At 38.1% G+C, this 19,610-nt stretch overlaps 1 protein-coding gene across 2 annotated transcripts in view; it reads left to right on the top strand.

The window, feature by feature from the left end:
• The window catches only part of LOC123506534 (probable aldehyde oxidase 2), a 36,791-nt gene extending 20,304 nt beyond the window's left edge, over positions 1 to 16,487 (top strand). For both annotated transcript variants that reach the window (XM_045258696.1, XM_045258697.1), the window contains 17 exons: positions 128 to 351; positions 1,331 to 1,549; positions 1,661 to 2,138; positions 3,382 to 3,587; positions 3,912 to 4,140; positions 5,120 to 5,309; positions 7,886 to 8,069; positions 9,485 to 9,680; positions 10,141 to 10,367; positions 11,356 to 11,520; positions 11,648 to 11,776; positions 11,915 to 12,060; positions 12,640 to 12,730; positions 12,906 to 13,067; positions 13,308 to 13,404; positions 13,786 to 13,893; positions 14,337 to 16,487. In XM_045258696.1, the coding sequence (XP_045114631.1) occupies positions 128 to 351; positions 1,331 to 1,549; positions 1,661 to 2,138; positions 3,382 to 3,587; positions 3,912 to 4,140; positions 5,120 to 5,309; positions 7,886 to 8,069; positions 9,485 to 9,680; positions 10,141 to 10,367; positions 11,356 to 11,520; positions 11,648 to 11,776; positions 11,915 to 12,060; positions 12,640 to 12,730; positions 12,906 to 13,067; positions 13,308 to 13,404; positions 13,786 to 13,893; positions 14,337 to 14,407 (3,122 nt within the window). In that variant the 3' untranslated portion in view covers positions 14,408 to 16,487. The remainder of the gene's footprint in view (positions 1 to 127; positions 352 to 1,330; positions 1,550 to 1,660; positions 2,139 to 3,381; positions 3,588 to 3,911; positions 4,141 to 5,119; positions 5,310 to 7,885; positions 8,070 to 9,484; positions 9,681 to 10,140; positions 10,368 to 11,355; positions 11,521 to 11,647; positions 11,777 to 11,914; positions 12,061 to 12,639; positions 12,731 to 12,905; positions 13,068 to 13,307; positions 13,405 to 13,785; positions 13,894 to 14,336) is intronic.
• The last annotated feature ends 3,123 nt before the right edge of the window (positions 16,488 to 19,610 follow it).

Genomic DNA, 19,610 nt, shown 5'->3' with positions numbered 1-19,610 from the left:
CAAGTTGTCATGCAATTCACCACTAGATACCCACACCTTGCGAACAGTAAGGCACATCTTGCATTAGTGAAAATTGGATAGATAGTGCTACACCTAAGAGTGACTACACTCATCATTTCACCAACAGGAGTGTTCAAGAATGACGGTCCATATTCGGCCTACATCTCTACTGATGGTATTGAGGAGCTGTACAACACCTCAGTGGGTGTGCCCCTGCAGCTGGGTGCCAATGTGAGCTTGACCAGGGCCATGGAGTTGTTTCACCACATGGCCAAAACACAGCCAAGATACAGTTATTTAGAGGTTCTTGCCAACCATTGGCAAGTGGTGGCCAATGTGGCTGTCAGGAATGTAAGTTTTAGGATGGAGTGAAATAACTGGTTTTAGCTTTGGAAAGGAGTGGTTTGCATGTAACTTTTTGCAACCTTTTTCTCAAATGTGGATTTAATACTTCTGATTATTTTATTTCTACTAGTTAATAATGCTTGTTATTATATGTTATTTTCATCTATTTTTATTATGATTTTTATCCATCATGCATGTTTTGAAGAATTTTGAGTACAGTAAGACCCCGCACTTGGCAAATCTCAGCTTGGCGAAATTCTCTTTTGGCAGTAGGGTGGCCACAGACCACAGAGTGCATGCTTGGCGATTTGAATTCAAACTTGGCGGTCCCCTGGTGGCCGCACGGCGAATCATGCAGCTCCCCTGTGATGATAGACCTCTCTCTAAACCTATGAGAATGCAGTGTGAGAGTCCCCTTCAGCCATTTTGTTTGTGCTATCCTCTGTCCTGCTAGCGGGGGAATGAATTCTGGCGATTTACCGCCAACATGGCTTCTACCAGCGCAACAGGTAGTACTGGTGTAGGTAAGGTGGTGGTGGCGGCAAGAACGAAAGTGGGTGAGGGAAACGGGTGAAAAAACAGGAGTACAGATGAAGAAAACATCAGAAATGCTTGTTTATTGGTCTGTTTTGTACATGTGTGAAGGCAAAAGATTTTATTTTAGCTCGAAAGATGGTATTTTAGGGGTCAAAAAAGGGACTTTGGCAATTACCAAAGACTGATTAAGGCATTTTTAGGCAATTTATATGGTATAAAGAACTTGTGCTTGGCAAAATTTGCATTTGGCGGTAGTTTTGCCAGACTAATTAATTTGTCAAGTGTGGGGGCTTACTGTAATGTAATTTTTTTTGTCTTCTGTTAAATCCCTAATGCTTGTGTGTACCATGATGAGTGCTATTTTGTACTCAAGGTTTTGTGAAAATTGTTGCATAGAGGTTGAATGTGATGTTAGACACTGATTATGGAAATCTTTTTTCCTGAGCAGACAGGTAGCTGGGCTGGCAATTTGATGCTGAAACATGCTCATCAAGGATTCCAGTCAGATATCTTCTTGACACTTCTTGCTGCTAAGGCAGAGCTGACCATTGGCAGTGCTGAGGATGCTTCTACAACCCACATGGACCTTGAGCAATTCCTCAGGACAGACATGTCCAAAAAAGTCATCCTCTCTGTGACGCTTCCACCTGCATCACACAACACAAAGGTAAGAACAGTGGAGGGAGGGAGAAGCTGTAGAGTAGTGAAGAAAAGTTGTAAAGAAAAGTTAGGAAAGAGAAAAAAAAAGCAGCTCTAACTCATGGACATTTATTTGCAGTTGCGGACATTCAAGATCACACCACGAGCCGTCAATGCACATGCCTATGTCAATGCCTGCTTCAGAATGGAGGTGGACCCAACAGACAATTTCAAGGTTACCAACAAACCTTTCATCTGCCTTGGGGGTATCAACCCGAATTTCATCCATGCTACTGAAACGGAGAATTTTCTGATGGGGCGGAGGCTGGCTGATGAAGCTACAGTGGTGGAGGCTGCAGAGATACTTGGCCGAGAGGTGCAGCCAGATAACCTTCCACAGGATGCCTCTCCAGCCTATCGTCGAAGTCTTTCCCAAGCACTGCTATATAAGACTATTATTGGATTTTTGGGCAACAAAGTGAATCCCAAGCTTGCCAGTGCTGGACCAAATATTGAGCGTCCCCTGTCCTCTGGCCGTCAGGAGTTTGACATGGATCGGGAAGCTTGGCCCATTGGAGAGCCTGTGCCAAAGCTGGAATCTGCCACTCAAATATCTGGTGAGTAGTTCTAACAGCTCTAATGGGTTGAAGAATAATCCATCAATGATTTGGCTTCATTGGGACCTGTAGCTAGGGTGCTGGACGTAGCTGGGCACGATAATGAAACTTTTTACGATAATCAATAAATCGATAATGATAGCTTATTAGTAATAACCAATAATAATAAGTAACTGACACAAATATATCACCCAATAACTGGTAACGAACAAATCAATAAATCCAGAATTCTGTTTTTAACAATTGTAATATTTTTAAGTAGCAAAACTGATAAATTATAATCTTTGCTCTTATTTTTATCTTACAAAAAAAAAATAGAAAAATCCTGTTTCTTTACTAATGAAAAACACTATTTAAGTAGAATAACTGGATGTAATTTTGGAAGTTGAAAACTTCAATTTGCTCATGTTTCAATAACTAAAATTAATTATTTTATCTGTGATGCTAATTAATTGATAATGGGGAGAGACAATAATAATTGGATAACTGATAATTCAATATTGTTATCATGATAATTTATCAAAATGGTGCCAACCTTTGGTGAAGGATTAGTGATTTTGTTGGATTACAGAGAGGTTAGGTTAGAACCTTCAACCTACCTTTAAAGTTTTCCCATAAATTGGTACAAGTTGATTGGTAAGTGGAGCTGTACCAGTACCACTCTACTAAAACTGGCATATCATTTCTGGATTGTATCAATAGTGTCAGTACAGAATTGTAAGCAAAAAGTGACGTTCTTTTCTGGAAAATGTAGTTTTTGTGCTTCACACAATAAGAAGCATTTCCTTTTTTTTTTTTTCTGGAGCCATGACTGTAGCTAAAACTGAAGTGTTACATGACAAATAGTGATAAAAGCAAATGAAATCTTGTCTTTGTTTGGAAGCAATGACAGGTGTTTATACAAGTAGAACTTTTCTTGTGGAATGTTTTCCTTTATAATGTTTCTTTGATCATTCACTCTGTCTTTGGTAGTTCTACTGATTCTGTTTCACTATTAAATTGCTTCCTCAGACCTTTTCTTCCAATCCTGTGTTGAGAAACTTCAAAATACTTATCATCTCTCCAACAAATGGTAGTAGTTAGAGGTTGGTGCAGTGACCTGGAAAATTTGAAATTGTGGTAGCTGAAATTAGTGACAAATTAATGATGGAACCAGATTTGTGATTGCCAGATGAGGGATGGTTGACCTATATAGTCAGAAATTTGCCTCTTATCATGAGCAGTTAAACTTTCACCCTCACAGGTGAAGCAACATACCTCGATGACATCCCTTACCTACCCAATGAGCTCCATGGTGCCCTGGTTCAGACTACTCATGCAAATGCTAAGATACTGCAAGTGGATACCTCTGAGGCCCTCAGACTGAAGGGTGTGGTGGCCTTTGTAGATGCTGCTGACATTCCTGGAAAAAATAGCTTTGTTGTCAGTGCTGGAGCTTATCCTGACCCTGTAAGTAAAATGCAGTTTATTAATGTAAGTGACTGAAATATTAGGAGGGGAAGGGCATTTGGAAGATTAAAGGAATGGACGAAGAGATGTATATGAAGTAAAAGAAGTTCAAATAAGAAAAAATTATTGAAGGAAACAAAGGAGGGAATTTTTTTTAGATATAGTGAAGTAGAATTTTTTTTTTTTTTTTTTTTTTTTTTTTTGGTTACCTCTGTAATGAATGTTTCCAGTGGAAGTAAAGTTTTAGAAGCTATAGAATAAGAAATAGAACATTTGCAGTGATAAATTAACTCCAGTGACCTTTTCTTGTGTTTCTGATTACAGGTATTTGTAGAGGAGCGTTCAAAATATGCTGGCCAACCTGTGGGTCTGATAGTGGCGCAGGACAGGGATACAGCAGTGCGAGCTGCCCAGTTGGTGGTAGTGAGTTATGAGAATGTCAAGAAGCCAGTGTTGACAATTGGGCAGGCACTGGTTGAAGGGGGACGGGATGAGATTGTCAATTTTGCCTTCACTGGCACTGTAGACCCAGCAGTCCTTGGAGACCCGGAAGGTATACTACATATGTCATTACATAGGGTTTATAGGGTACACTTGCTGTCAGCGTAAGTGGCGTGCTGATGATTTGTTGTTTCTTGTAACATGCATCCATTTTTTCTCTTTTGCTGTGAGGAATGGTAAAGCACTCAGATGTTGCTTTATTAGAAGTAAACACTTTGACAAGTCACCTTCATCCATAGCAGTTTGTTTCACTGGGGTGGAATCATCATTGTCCTGGCATCTTTTAATCCATTGCTGCACACAGAGCACAGTTCTTTGTAGCAGTTATGTTTCCCTAGGAATCTTCTTGATCTTAAATTGATCCTTCTGTACAGATTCTGTAAGGATTATATTGGTTTTGGATATTTGAGGCTTGTCATTAATCATCCCATCAATATGAAATGTGTAAAGAGCTTTGGCACTTTTCCCAATGAGTGTAGCAAGTTAAGTATTCTCTAACAAGGTCAAGGGTCAATTGGCAGTTGACAAATGTTCAAACTGTTTGCCGATGTTGCCACATGTTCATTTCAATCCTAGTATTTCAAATGAGCTGGACAGTTAACCCCAAACTATGAAACTACACTTTTGCTTATCATGCGAATCTCTTTCATTGGTGGTGATGTTTAAAATTATCATAATAGGAGGTCAAACAAAATAGTAATGAAATAAACTTTTTCATAAATTCCTCCTGAGTGTTGTACCACAGCCAGTTCATAATACACAAGATCCTTATGCACTGCCCATTCTACTGTATTCTATTGAATTGACTTGTCACTTGCCTAGTTCTTTTAATCTTTATCGATGTTTGACCTCGTAATTCTTTCCTCCCACCCCTCTATAGATCATTTCTTTTAAAAGGAGCAAGGTATAATTTGATAGAATTGGCTTGCTGAAGGTACATGATTACATTCCTCCTTAGATATTTCATTGTGTGTGTGATATTGTCTAACAATTGCATTGTTTAACAATTTTGTTTGCCTTTACCTGCCCAGGCCAGCTGGAGGTTGCACCACATCGTTTGAAGGGAAATCTGATTCAGGGGAGCCAGTTTCACCTTAATATGGAAGCCTTAGCTGCTCGAGTGGTTCCCATAGAGGATGGATATGATCTCTACTGCACATCACAGTGGCCCTCTGAAACCCAGGCTACTGTTGCCCAAGTGCTTGGGATTACTGCAAACAGGTAAGAGTACATGACTGTGTGGGTATGTGTGTTTGTGTGCATGTATGCATATGTGCACATAAGTGGAATCAAAAGCTTTTCTTTTCATCAACTCACCCCCTCTGACTGACTGCCTTCAGCCTCTTTCTCACTGCTGGAATGTTGCATCCCTTCCTATCTCCTACTGCTATTTTCATGCTAATTGCTCTTGTGATCTTGCTAACTGCATGCCTCTCTCCTGCGGCCTTGCTGCACAAGACTTTCTTGTTCTTCTCTCCCCTTTTCTGTCCAACTCTTTAATGCAAGAGTTAACCAGTACTCCAATCATTCATACCTCTCTCTGATAAACTCTTGAACTCTCTACTTGCTTCTCTGTTTCAATCTTTCTACAACTTTACTTTTTTTAAGAGAGAGGTTTCAAGATATTGGTCCCTTTCTTTCGACTGACTCTTTTACCCGCAAGGGACTGGCAATTGAGCTTTTTTTTTTTTTTTTTTTGGTGTTAGTCAGTTTCCCCTCTTATATAAAGAAAAGCTTTGTATAATGCCTGAATGGTAATGGTAGCTTATCTGAAACAGGCCTCAAAGTTGCAACTGAAGAACCAATAAATTTGGTGGTAATGATAACCTTTCTAAACAATTGATTTAAAACTGCTTCAATAAAGTTAAAAGGTTGTGACAGTTCTCACCAGGGCACAACTGACAAGGTGTGCTGACAGAGGAGAAGGACGATGTCTCACTAATGGCAGCTGCTACTGTTGTGATGTCAGGGTATCAATCTTGTTGTTCTGCACCAATGCTGGGTTTGCCTTCATTTAAGCTGATAAATGGATTCAAGACAATATTGTACTAAGATATGGGGTTTAACAATCCATCAGGACTTGTCTCAACCAAAGGTACTAATAGTCATTTGAAATTTCTTTTCATACATCTGCATCAAATAGAGATTTTCAAATGGCCTCCTGGTGTCATCCCAGGGGTACCTTCCACCTCAACGGGGCAGCCTCATTGCCTTATGAGCCATACTCAAGTGATAAATACCTCTCTCTCTCTCTCTCTCTCTCTCTCTCTCTCTCTCTACACACACACACACACACACACACACACACACACACACACACACACACACACACACACACACACAAATCAAATAGCCAATTTGGTTTTAGAAAAGGTCGGTCGTGTGTAACAAATTTACTGAGTTTCTACTCTAGAATAGTTGATAGAGTACAAAAGAGAGAGGGATGGGTTGACTGTATTTATTTGGATTTAAAAAAGGCATTTGATAAAGTGCCACATGAAAGATTACTGTGGAAGTTAGAGGAGAAGGGTGGCTTAAAAGGAAGCACATTGAGATGGATGGAAAATTATTTGAGGGGGAGAGAAATAAGGACGGTAGTTAAAGATATGAAGTCCAAGTGGAGAGCAGTAGAAAGTGGAGTGCCACAGGGGTCAGTATTGGCGCCAATACTTTTCTCATATATATAAACGACATGCCAGAGGGAGTGAACAGCTACATAAATCTGTTTGCGGACGATGCGAAACTGTGCAGAGTTATAAAGCAAAAAGAGGATTGTGAAATACTGCAGGAAGACCTAAATAAGATCTGGAAATGGAGTAAAAAGTGGGAGATGGAATTCAATGTGGACAAAAGCCATGTCATGGAAATGGGAAAGAGTGAAAGACGACCAGTGGGAATCTATAAGATGGGAGATGGAGTAGAACTGGAGAAAGTAAAAAGGAAAAGGACTTGGGAGTGACGATGGAAGAAAACAATCAACCGTTAAGCTATATTGATAGAATTTTCAGAGAGACATATAATTTGCTAAGGAATATTGGATTAGCATTTCACTATATGGACAGAGAAATGATGAAGAAATTGATAAGTACTATAATAAGACCCAATTTGGAATATGCAGTTGTGTGGACCCCCCATAAAAAGAAACACATAAGGAAGTTGGAGAGACTACAAAAAATGGCTACAAGAGTGGTTCCAGAATATGAAGGGATGACATATGAGGAGAGACTAATGGCTATGGATCTACCAACCCTGGAACAGAGAAGGGAGAGAGGGGATCTGATACAAGTATATAAATTGATTAATGGAATGGATCAAGTGGATAATGAGAAATTTATTCTGAGAGAAGAATATGACATTCGAAGCACAAGATCGCATAGTAAAAAACTGAGGAAGGGAAGATGTCTGAGACATGTTAAAAAATATAGCTTCCCACAAAGATGTGTTGAGACTTGGAACGGTTTGAGTGAAGAAATAGTGTCAGCAACGAGTGTACATAGTTTTAAAGAAAAATTGGATAAGTGTAGATATGGAGACGGGGCCACACGAGCGTAAAGCCCAGGCCTTGTAAAACTACAACTAGGTAAATACACACACACACACACACACACACACTTACTCACAGACGCACTACGTATCATGAATTGTGAGGTCATGAAGATGCATATTTTTTCAGATATCCAGAGTTGTTAAATTAATACAAACCTTATCATTGATATTATCTTTGGAAGTCTGATATTAAGATTCAAGTTTCTAGCTCTCTTTCTTGCATGTGTAATGTGATATCTCCTGCCCACCAGTATCAATATGTCAGTGCGGCGAATTGGTGGTGGTTATGGGGCCAAGATCAGTCGCCAGAATGTTGTGGCGGCAGCAGCAGCCGTGGCAGCCAGGAATCTCCAGCAGCCTGTGAGGGTCGTGACAGACCTGAACACAAACATGACTTTGGCTGGCTGGAGAGACCCATACTATGCAACTTATGATGTAAGGAAGAAGGGATAGTAGAGAAACTATTGATTTAGGAAGAGAATAATTCAAAGATTGAGATGAATTAAACTATATAATTTTCAAAGTTAAGAATGGAACAAGCTAATCACAATAATATTTAACTTTCTTAATTCTCTGAATGCAGTTTGAAAAAGAAATAATCCCAATGATAATGATGAGGAAATATTAATTTTTTACCATTCCCAAAAATGAGAATGATTTATTGAAGGTTTCATGTGTGAAGTAGGTTAGCATGCAAGTTGAAAGACCCCTTAAAATTTGTAAGACAAGATGTGGAAAGGCTTCATGGAATTATAGCTAGCAAAAATCAATCTGGGATTCACAGCCCCTGGATCTCTCTCATGGGGAGAATTGAACAGTATAGTCATAGGATTCTTGGCTCTTCCTGCTTAAACTTGTCACATAGATCAAGCACAACATCTCCAGTGGTACATTTTGATATAAATATATATATATATATATATATATATATATATATATATATATATATATATATATATATATATATATATATATATATATATATATATATATATATATATATATATATATATATATATATATATATATATATATATATATATATATATATATATATATATATATATATATATATATATATATATATATATATATATATATATATATATATATATATATATATATATATATATATATATATATATATATATATATATATATATATATATATATATATATATATATATATATATATATATATATATATATATATATATATATATATATATATATATATATATATATATATATATATATATATATATATATATAAGGTTATGTGAAATCGTTTTCATAATTTCTTTGAAGGTTACCAATTTGATAATATCGTTGTTTTCCTATTAACATGTTTAACAATGAACTTGCAGCAAATTTGCAATTGATAAGGTAATCCTTAATGTAAAATTAGGGAAAATGTTAAGAATATGAATGAAGCAGTTGACTACGTAGCCAAAAGAAGGGTTGGGTTGAAGATAAACCTTAGTCACACTGGATTTAAGATCCACCTCGTGACTAATTACTATCTACCTCTGATACCAGCAGCTAGTTGTACAACTTATGGGCAACCATTGGTTGACTGATGAACAGCCAGTAGTATCATGTGGCATCTGCTTTGGAATCACTTGGTGACCACCAGCAACTCCCTGATGGCCAAAATCAAAAGGCATTCAATGTAGCATTGAGATTTTCTTGGCAATGAATTTGGATATTAGGAAATGATATGATGAACAAAAAACTAAGCTTTCTTGACCTGTGGTGATGGGTGATGAGGAACTGGCTTTCAGCCCAGTAGTGATATCAACAATTATGCCTCACTACCAGCACCCTCTTAAACAATCCTGTGTTCCCAGGTTGGATTTGAAGACACGGGCAAGCTCACGTCCCTTGTAGTCGATCTTTATAGCGATGCTGGCCACGTCTCCAACGAGTCTCCCGTAGGCTTCCTAGCAAGTGTCATCCAGAACTGCTATTTTGTTCCCAACTTACGATACACACCTCATATTGTGAACACTGACACTGCTGCCAACACTTGGTGCCGGACACCTGGTGAGAACATAGTTGTGACAAGTAGTAGTGTCATGGTTGCCTTGATTTTGCTATTTCTTCTTTGCATATTTATGAAATATAAACTTTAATACACAGGCACAGAATGTTCATTCTGTTCTTAGAAAACACACTCTTGCTGTTCATTTCTGTTTTTAATTTTTATATATAAATGGTAATTCACTACTAGATATAGCAAGACTAATTTACACTAAACATTAAACTCAACATACTTTTAAGCACAGTCATTCAGCAAGTTGCATGATGTATAAATTCAAGCTAGATACTGTAAATAGGCCTGTTTTCTTAGGAACAGAAAAAAAGATACCCATGGAGTGCTGATTTTATTGACTTTATTTACAAATTGGATGGATATTTCATTATCCAGTTTTTTGTTTTATTATTTTGACTGGAATTTCAGTTATAATTTGGAACTTAACCTTTTCCATCCATCTTCCTCCAGGTCACATTAATGCCATAGGTACCATGGAGAACATTTTAGACCACATTGCATCCTATCTGAAAAAGGATCCTTTGGAGGTGCGTCAGCTGAACCTAATCACACCAGGTGTACCAAGGCTTTGTGCATCACCCCATGAACAGACTCCAATAAAGGATGTGATTTTGCCATTGTTGTTTGAGAAGGCAAACTTTGTCCAGCGCAAGGCTGAGGTGGAAGAGTTTAATAGGGTGAGTGAGGAGTAATTCTCTGTAGTATTGACATTGTGTGTTCTTCATGGCTCTGTCGGTTGTGTTCCTAAAGTATTTAATGATGGGTTCAATCACAAATTTCTTCCTCACATATGTTTTTATGTCAGCTCCTCACATTCTCAGAATGAGGATTTGTTCTCAGTTTATCTAGCAAATCAGTCAAAGAAAGCAAACTAACATTCAAACAGTTTCCTTCTTGCAATTTCTTTTACTATCTATTGTTCATCTATTATTCAATTTACTCTCTGCTTTACATTTGTTTTCTGAAATTATATTTTTTTCTCAGCTTTTTCCACTGAGGTTTTCATCTCATTTTTTTCATAATATCATTGAAGCTTTTTCCACTGAGGTTTTCATAATATCATTGAAGTCAGAACACTTTTTCACCCAGTTCAGGGGTTTTTGGTAAAGCCTAAGGGTAGCTACTGTTAATTGCATTTCATTAATCTCTTAGGAAAGAGAGGGGAAATAATGGCGACATCAATTGAGGTAAATTGAATATTTAGATGAAGAAAATACCTGAATATTTAGATGAGCAAAATGCTAAATGAAAGTGAAATGGAAAACATGAAAGAATGAATGTCAGGTATTGAAGGAGTGGAAGGAGAGATGTAAATGAGAAAAGACAAGTGTGCATCCTCTCAATTAGCAAGGAAGACTGATTGTGTTGAGATGTTTAGGCTCTTCAGCTGTGGGAAGGACAAAGACCTCAGAGATAAGTAATGTTTAGAATGCAGTACTTATCGGCATAGAATTTTCATGTGTGATACCCACCGAGTTGTTTGTAGCTGTATAGGACAGTACAGTATGTTTTCTGCCCACCATTCTTTTTATTCTCTAACTTTTCTTTCTCATAACCCCTTACTACCTCCATTACTAGCATTGTACTTTTTCCGTGCCTTCTTGTCTACTTTTCTGTAATCCAAACTACATAATTCTGATCAAACATTTTTATCCCATATTTCAGAACAACAGGTGGAAGAAACGAGGGATTGCAGTGATGCCTGAGTACTATGGTTTTGATTATCCACCAGTCTTCCGTTATGGTCTCCAAGTCAGTATATATGCGCATGATGGAACAGTAGCTATCACCCATGGAGGCATTGAAATGGGACAGGGCATCAACACCAAGGTATAGCAAGGTGCATTCAGATTTTGTTGGGTATGGAGTGAGTTTCCTTAACACTGTAGAAATCTTGTTCAGAAAGTCAAACTTCTGCTATGGAGACAATAATGATATTATGATGGTCATTCCTCAGGTGGCTCAGGTAGCAGCCTACACACTGGGCATCCCATTGGCACAGGTGATTGTCAAGGCCTCAGAGACAACAGTAGGGGCAAACTCCACTGTCACTGGTGGATCTTTTGGCACTGACCTCTGTGCACATGTGAGTATGCTCCCCCAAAAATTATTACATTATTTGACCAATATTAATTAGCAGTTATTATTTGCATTAAATAAATAGAAGAAAATCAAGATTATAATACTAATAAAGTGAGAGACTGAGCTTTCCTGTATTCCACAGGGTGTCAGAAAGGCATGTTTAGCACTTAAAGAACGTATGGATGTTGAAAAGGAGAAGATGAAGAAGGACAGCGGAAAAGAACCATCATGGCTGCAGCTGGTGCAGCACTGTTTGAATCATGATGTGGATCTGTGTGAACGTTATTGGTGAGAAAAACTGAACAAAATGTTTCTAGATAGTCTGTATGGAGAAAAGTTAAATGAAGAGAATAGAAATCAAAGGTACAGGATGAAGCAAACAAGATATTTGCTGGATGATGGCAAGAATTTAAGTTGTGTGCAATTATTTTTTAATCCTGTACTAGATTCATATGTAAGAAATATGTTACTAAGAGTGCTAAATCTTTACACAATTGTGATTTATTATTTAGGAGTAGAATTCAATTCTACTCAACTAGAATGGTGAAGAGCCATTGTCTGTAAATAATTCACTTTAATAAAACTATCTTATTCAAATTTATTGGCAAAGAAACATGGAAGACTTGCCATCGTGGTACAGGGGAACCATTTGTGTTCTGTGGGTCGAGAGGTCTTCAAGCACACAGGTTCAAGTCCGGACCACGGTCTGAGTGTAAGATGGGCTTTCTTACTCAGGGGTAATGGTTCCCTAATGCATGGGCTTTCTGACAGTATGTCTCTTTTAGCCTGTAAATTCCTGTGAAAAGCCCATATGTATTGACATGTCAACTAATTAGATTTGTACTTTCTTATTCTTGCGTTTGACAGGACTGCTGTAAAGGAACATCCTCCTCGATATGACATTTGGGCAGCTTGTTGCCTGGAAGTGGAAGTGGATGTGTTGACAGGCATATATATGGTGAGGAATTTTTTTTTTTTTTCTAGTCAGTTGGGGAGTAAAGGTTGTCTTTGGGAATGAAAATTTAAATCTAGAGAGAGACTACAGTGGTTCATTAATTTAATCAATAGGTATTATTTGTACAAATTACCAGTAAACTCTGTACTGAACTTGACCCCACTTTTCTCTGCCTCAGATACGGCGAGCAGATGTAATTGAAGATGCTGGACGCAGCATGAATCCTTTTGTTGATGTTGGACAGGTGGAAGGAGCCTTCATCATGGGACTGGGTCTCTGTACCTCAGAAAAAGTGAAGTTTGATCCCCATACTGGCCAAAAGTTATCAAATGGGACGTGGGTGAGTCAACTAGTGTAACCATTACCTGAATCTGTTAGCAAACTCAAGTTTGGTTTGTTGCCAGTATTATTATTCATTTTTGTATATATCATGACCTATAGCACCTGTGGCATACTTGAAGAGTATAGGTATGATGAATGTGTAAAACGTTTGATCATTAAGATAACTTACAAAAACATGGTTAAAAACTTTGGAAAATTAATGAGATTAAGAATTATTTAGAAGTACAGTGTCTCTCAGGAATACAAGCCACCAACAGCCCTGGACATCCCAGCAGACTTGAGGGTAACCCTGCTACCTAATGCCAAGCAGCCATATGGCGTTCTCGGCTCCAAAGGTAAGGTGTGAATGCAGGGATAATGTTTTATTGTAAATGTATATAGGAAAAAAATTGAGAACTTTTAATTACACTGACAATTCTCAGTTCCTTTCTCATCAAATCCCTTTGGCATCAAAGTCCAGTATGATTATTTTAAGTTGAAAAAAGTAACTGGTTAGACCCCACAACCCTATAGGTAGACATCTTCATATTCTCTCTCTCTCTCTCTCTCTCTCTCTCTCTCCGTTTATGTTCATATCTTATGTCAAATGTGTATAAATTTTTGCCACGAGACCCTTGGAAGGTCTCCCTGATGCTTTGCAGAACATCAGGGAGACCATTGCTTTATGCCATTGTTCATTTAGTGAATTAGATGTCTTAAAAACTCCATCTCTTCAGCTACTGGGGAGCCTCCTCTCTGCCTCTCCTACGTGATAGTGTCTGCTCTGCGCCAAGCCATCACCGCCTTCAGAGCAGAAAATGGAGATGACTCTTGGTTCCAGATGAGTGAGTTGCCAACTTTGAATGGCATAAGTAGTCTGTTGCTTATGTAAAGTTTAGCTCCTTCAGTATGATGATGCCTAAATAGGCATCATGACATGCCCAGGAATACATAGGATGATATCACATATCAGGGCAGATGCCATAACCCGTTGGGTTGCATTTACAAGATGTAACCTGAGGCTTGGCCATTAGCCTTGTCACTTCTGGGATTGGAACCTTGTACTGTGCAGAAATACCCCTTAATATGGGTAGATTAAGGAATCTGCATATGCAGTACATTAACTGTTTCATCTGTTTTTTTTTACCACAATACCCAATTCATATTTTCTCAAGTATAGATGAATATATAACTGCTGAAGCCTAACTTGTAAAACAATGCCAAAGATTGTTACAATTGTTGCTACATGCATTTCCAAAGTTCCTCATATACATGGCTCACCTTTCAGACACCCCACTGACAGTAGAAGCAGTGCAGAGACTTTGTGATGTCAACCCACAGATGTTCAAGTTGGCGTAGTCAGTGCACCGTCAGGAACCACAAGGACCACTACAACATTCTATTTTCCTGCTAATATAATAAGTATAGTTTAATCCTAACCTCCTTCATGGTCTTTATGGATGAACTGTAAGGGTGATTAACTTAACAGCAGCTATATCAGTAACTTTAATCATGAGTAAATAGTGTTACATTTGCTTTATTATAAGGAGTAAATAGTTTGATAACCTATATCTCAAAACATAACTGTATAATTGTGTTGGTTTGCTTAGTATTATATTATATAAATTAGTTATATGTTTTAGTTTTGTATTGATCTTTAGCTTCCTTGAAGATGCTGTCAAAAAGCCTGCAACAGTGCCATGTACTGGTTTTCCTCAATACACAATGGTTTACGTTCCTGAAAATGCAATTGTAAGTGAATAATCATAGAAAATTTAGAAATAAATGGAAAAAAAATAAGGATCTTATGTGTTCCAAGATGTGTATGTATGTGCCCTAATTCCATAAAGGTGATGAAATATCATGTAAATACGGTTATTGAGGAAATGCATGTTACATAAACCAAATAAGGAATAAAACAATAATATAAAAGATCAAGATGATTTGTATATGGACTGATATCATCTCCATTGGGGCTGGATGTCTGTTGCCCTACTGACCCCTCTGAGGCCAAGGGACATCCAGGGTCTCTGTGTGGTCACTCCTCATCATCCTCATCGGAGACAAGGAGGGGGTCCACTGTGGAACACTGGGATACTGTAGCAATAAGATAATTTTGCTAGTGGGTGAATGTATTGTTTGTAAGTGGATATTATAACATGTCAGAGTAATCCACGCATGGTTAGTTGGTCCGCACATGGTTAATTGGTCATCTTACTTCTACTGGGATCAGTGTAAAGACACAGCTTTCATGCCTGTTGTTTGGTAGTTATTTGGCATAGCAAACCTGGCCAATATGATCTAATAATTAATCATTCCTCTGAGATTTCTATTATGTTATTATTAGAGGTTGGTGCTCTTGTGATATATCTTTTTAGATGAAAAATGAGGAGAAACTGACAATGTAATATGTGTAAATTAGAGACTATTTTCATATATATGAGCACAAAATTCCTTTTAAGCATATAGAGTGCAAGTACAATGTACAGTGTGTTTTATCTGGCTGATAAATAGTTGGATGTGTTAGTGTTACTGCTGGTGTATTTTTTTGTTTGTTGTCTTTGGTGTGTTGCTGTTGGTGAGTGACTGACCATGTGGTGTCCAGAATGTGCCTTCTTTGCCTCTCAGTTCTAAATATGCCTTCCAAGCAGCCAACGAGTTGTTAGCAGCAAGTGGATTATTCTTTCCTGTGTCACTCTGAAAAGCTTGCCTCACTAGATCAGTGACAAAGAGAGTACTGGGATGGTCTAAACCATACAGTTCTGTGCCACTAAGTTCTTAATACATCTTTTTTAGCTAAATAATTTATATGCTGAAGATGTTATAGCACAGCCATGGACTACTGTCTGGGAACGGATTAATCCATTATGTGTAGATTTGTATAGGAAAATTTTTTTTTGTTTCCGAATTGTCCTAAAAATTAAATTAAGTTTGAGAACCAAAGTTCCACTGTTCAATAATTATTATATGAACAATTTTAGTGTCATCAGGACCTCCCTGTAGCAGACAGGAATGGAAAGGCACATGAGAAGGTAGGAATTATGAAAAATAAGAGTTTAGAGTAGGATTTAAAAAAATGGAATAATTTAATGAAGTGATGCTTCAAAAAGGGATAAAGGGTAAAACACTCAACAGTAAATCTTAACTTTTCTGTTTAATAGCTGTGAAAGAATAAAAACCTGTACTTGGGTAGTGAACATTGCATAATACATACCTGTGTTGTGTATTATCAGGTGGATGAGCACTGGAGTGTGGTAGAAATATTCAGTTTAAGACAATGGTTCCACTTGTCAGTCTTACTGTAGGTGAGAAATTCTTGTGAATTTCCAAAGTACTTCACCATCTGGAAATAAATGGTTTGTTATCACTAAGAAAACTAAATGCAATCACTAAGCCACTCAATACACTGAAATCACTAATAAATTTCTGTACAAACAACTAACAGTATTTTTCTTTTTAGTCATTAGTGGTGATGGTCCATTCAATTATGACTCAATACATCTTTTCTCCCTACAGAAATATATGTGAAAGATTAATTTTTTTTCTTTTCTGTAAAAGGCTCACTGGTGCTTCTCTACGCAATCCAATTCAGAAGAACACTGCCTGCAATTAGGCTTAGTCTGTAATGTTTGCCATGTGGTGTTGATCTGGCCTCAGTCATACCTAGACAATAACCAGGTGTAGTTGTTTGGATGTAGGCAGTCTGGTGATTTCACATAACTTCTGAAACAGGCACTTTGCCCATATTTTGGCAGGCAGAAAGGGTAAGCCAGTCAACAGGCAAACTGTCTGTCTGTGTTCATGGGCACAGCTCAATTGTCTAGATGTGGCTTAAATCGTCTAGGACAAAAGTGTTAATTTTACCAAAATCCTTTAAAGAGTACGCCAGGATATTGCCATTGGAATGGCCATGACAGAACTACATACCTGACAGTCAAGTACGCTAGATAATTTTCCTGTTAGGATAAAATAGAAATCTTTAGAAAGGCAGGAAACCAAAGCAATAGGATGGTAGTTTGAAAAATTGTAGTGGTCATTGTTTTTATGAATAGGTTGCATGTATGCAAACTTCCTGCAGGAAGGAAAAGTATTAGATGTTGATAGACAGGAGTGTAATACTGAAGGCAGACTTTTGCAAAACAGTAGGAGGAATCTCAGGTCCACAATCCTTCTGAGAGTTAAGGCCAGCCAGGGTATGGAAGATGTCACATCAAGAATACTTTATAGGTATACTGTAGTTGCGTGAAGTAGTCAGAGGGTGGAGGGAAGGGAGACCTGTATCATCAGAGGCAGAGTTTTTAGCAAAGGTGTTTTTATACAACAGGGAAACTGGCTAAGGTCAAACAGAAATGAGTTCAGATCATTGGCAGATGGAAATATAGAAGCAGGCAGGAGTTCCTTAACAGATAGGCATGAATGATTGAGAGTGCTGGATAACTCTTGTATTAGAGAGGTGGACAGAATAGGGCTGAGAGGAGGAAGAAAGTCTTGTGCAGGACAGCTGCTGGAGGAGGGGAGGCATGCAATTAATAAGATCAGAAGAGCAGTTGGCATGAAAATAGCAGTAGAAGATAGCAAAAGATACACATTGCAACAGTGAGAAAGAGGCTGAAGAAGGTCAGTCAGAGATGAGATATTGATAAGACGAAAAGCTTTTGATTCCATCCTATGCAATATGGGTGGAACCCTCTATACATGTAAAAAATACTCCATACATGGGTGGATAATGCCACTGTACAAAGTTAAAAGTTGGGGAGGGGGCTGAGTAAAAAAACTGGAGATGACTCATACAGCATAATTTCATAGTAGATGTGTTAGCAAGAAATGGTCTTAAGTTTCCAGTTTACATCATAAGTAAACTGGTAAACTCTGGAACTCCCTGCCTGCTTCTGTATTTCCAGCTTACTATGACTTTTTTTTATTTTTTTTATTTATACCATGTGGGCTTTTCACGGGAGTTTATGGGCTAAAGGGGACTAAAAGCCCACCTGCTAGGAAACCGTTGCCCCGAGTGAGGAAGCCCAACCTACACTCGGACCGTGGACAGGATTCGAACCCGTGTGGTTGGAGACCCCTCGGACCCCAAAGCACGCATGGTTCCACTGTACCACGACTTGTCTTCATTTAAGAGGGAGGTTTCAAGACATTTCTCTCTCTCTCTCTCTCTCTCTCTCTCTCTCTCTCTCTCTCTCTCTCTCTCTCTCTCTCTCTCTCTCTCTCTCTCTCTCTCTCTCTCTCTCTCCTTTTTTTGTGGGGGCTATCTCTTTTGGACCTGCAAGGGGACTGGCAACTAACTGATATATATATATATATATATATATATATATATATATATATATATATATATATATATATATATATATATATATATATATATATATTTCTGTTGCCTTGGCCAGCTTTTCTCCCTTCCCCCCTTTACATTAAAAGTAGTAAAGGATAGACCGAGGATATTAAAAAGTAAAGAATAGACCGAGGATATCCAGTGTAGAAGAGGGTGATAGTTGAGTGTCACTGAAGAAGAGGAAATAATTGTCTGGATCCTGGAAGCTTGTGTCGAGTTAATAGGATGAGGAATCGAGTTTTTGAGGCACTGAACAATACCAAGTTTTCTCTGCCCAAGTAAGAAATTATGGAGATCATAAGCTATGAGGTTCTGTGGATTCCCTGCGTGATCTTTTTTTTTTTTTATTTATACCATGTGGGCTTTTCACGGGAATTTATGGGCTAAAGGGGATACTTTTTTGGGTACCCCCTATCTCAAAGCCTACCCGCTAGGAAACCGTTGCCCCGAGTGAGGAAGCCCAACCTACATTCGGACCGTGGACAGGATTCGAACCCGTGCGCTTGGAGACCACTCGGATCCCAAAGCACGCATGGTTTCACTGTACCACGACTTCTGAAAAGTTGGTCGTCTCTGAAAGGGCGTTGAAAATTGGTATTGGCAGCGTGGATAGGACAAGAAGTCTGGTTTAGATAATTGATGAATAAACAATAAAAAGAGAGTGGGTGATGGGACGTAACTTTAAGGTACATCACTATTAATAGATAAATTTAAAAGTACAGTACAGTGGCCATGTACCACAACACAACGGTCAGAGAGGAAACTTCAGAATTTGAGATGAAGGTGCAGAGAGAAGGATGAAAACCGTAGGAGGGAAGATGAAGTATAGGTAGGTAAAGTTATTAAGAGATATTTTTGACCAAGTGTGAGTCACGTGGGGAGTTGAATCTACCAACCTAGAAAAAAAAGGGTGTAGGTACCACCTTGAATGTTAAAATGTTCCCATTATCACCTAGGTAGTGTATCTAGGTACTGTACAGTACATAGGTAGGTACTGTATATAGCTTGTATCATCTTATTTCTATTAGTTTCTATAAACATTCTACTATACCTACTCATATTTTGTCAGAAAATGTTCCCATTTTTATATGTTATAATTTACATGTACAACAAAATTAGAATCAAAACAGCTATAAATGATAATAATCCCCGCTAAAAAGGCGCACCACCACCACCACCACCATCATCACCACCATCAGCAACAGCAGCAGCAGCCAA

This window comes from Portunus trituberculatus, chromosome 20 (assembly GCF_017591435.1).
Source record: "Portunus trituberculatus isolate SZX2019 chromosome 20, ASM1759143v1, whole genome shotgun sequence".
Taxonomy (NCBI): domain Eukaryota; kingdom Metazoa; phylum Arthropoda; class Malacostraca; order Decapoda; family Portunidae; genus Portunus; species Portunus trituberculatus.
Note: the sequence above shows the minus strand (reverse complement) of the source record. Positions and strands in the feature narration are given on the sequence as shown.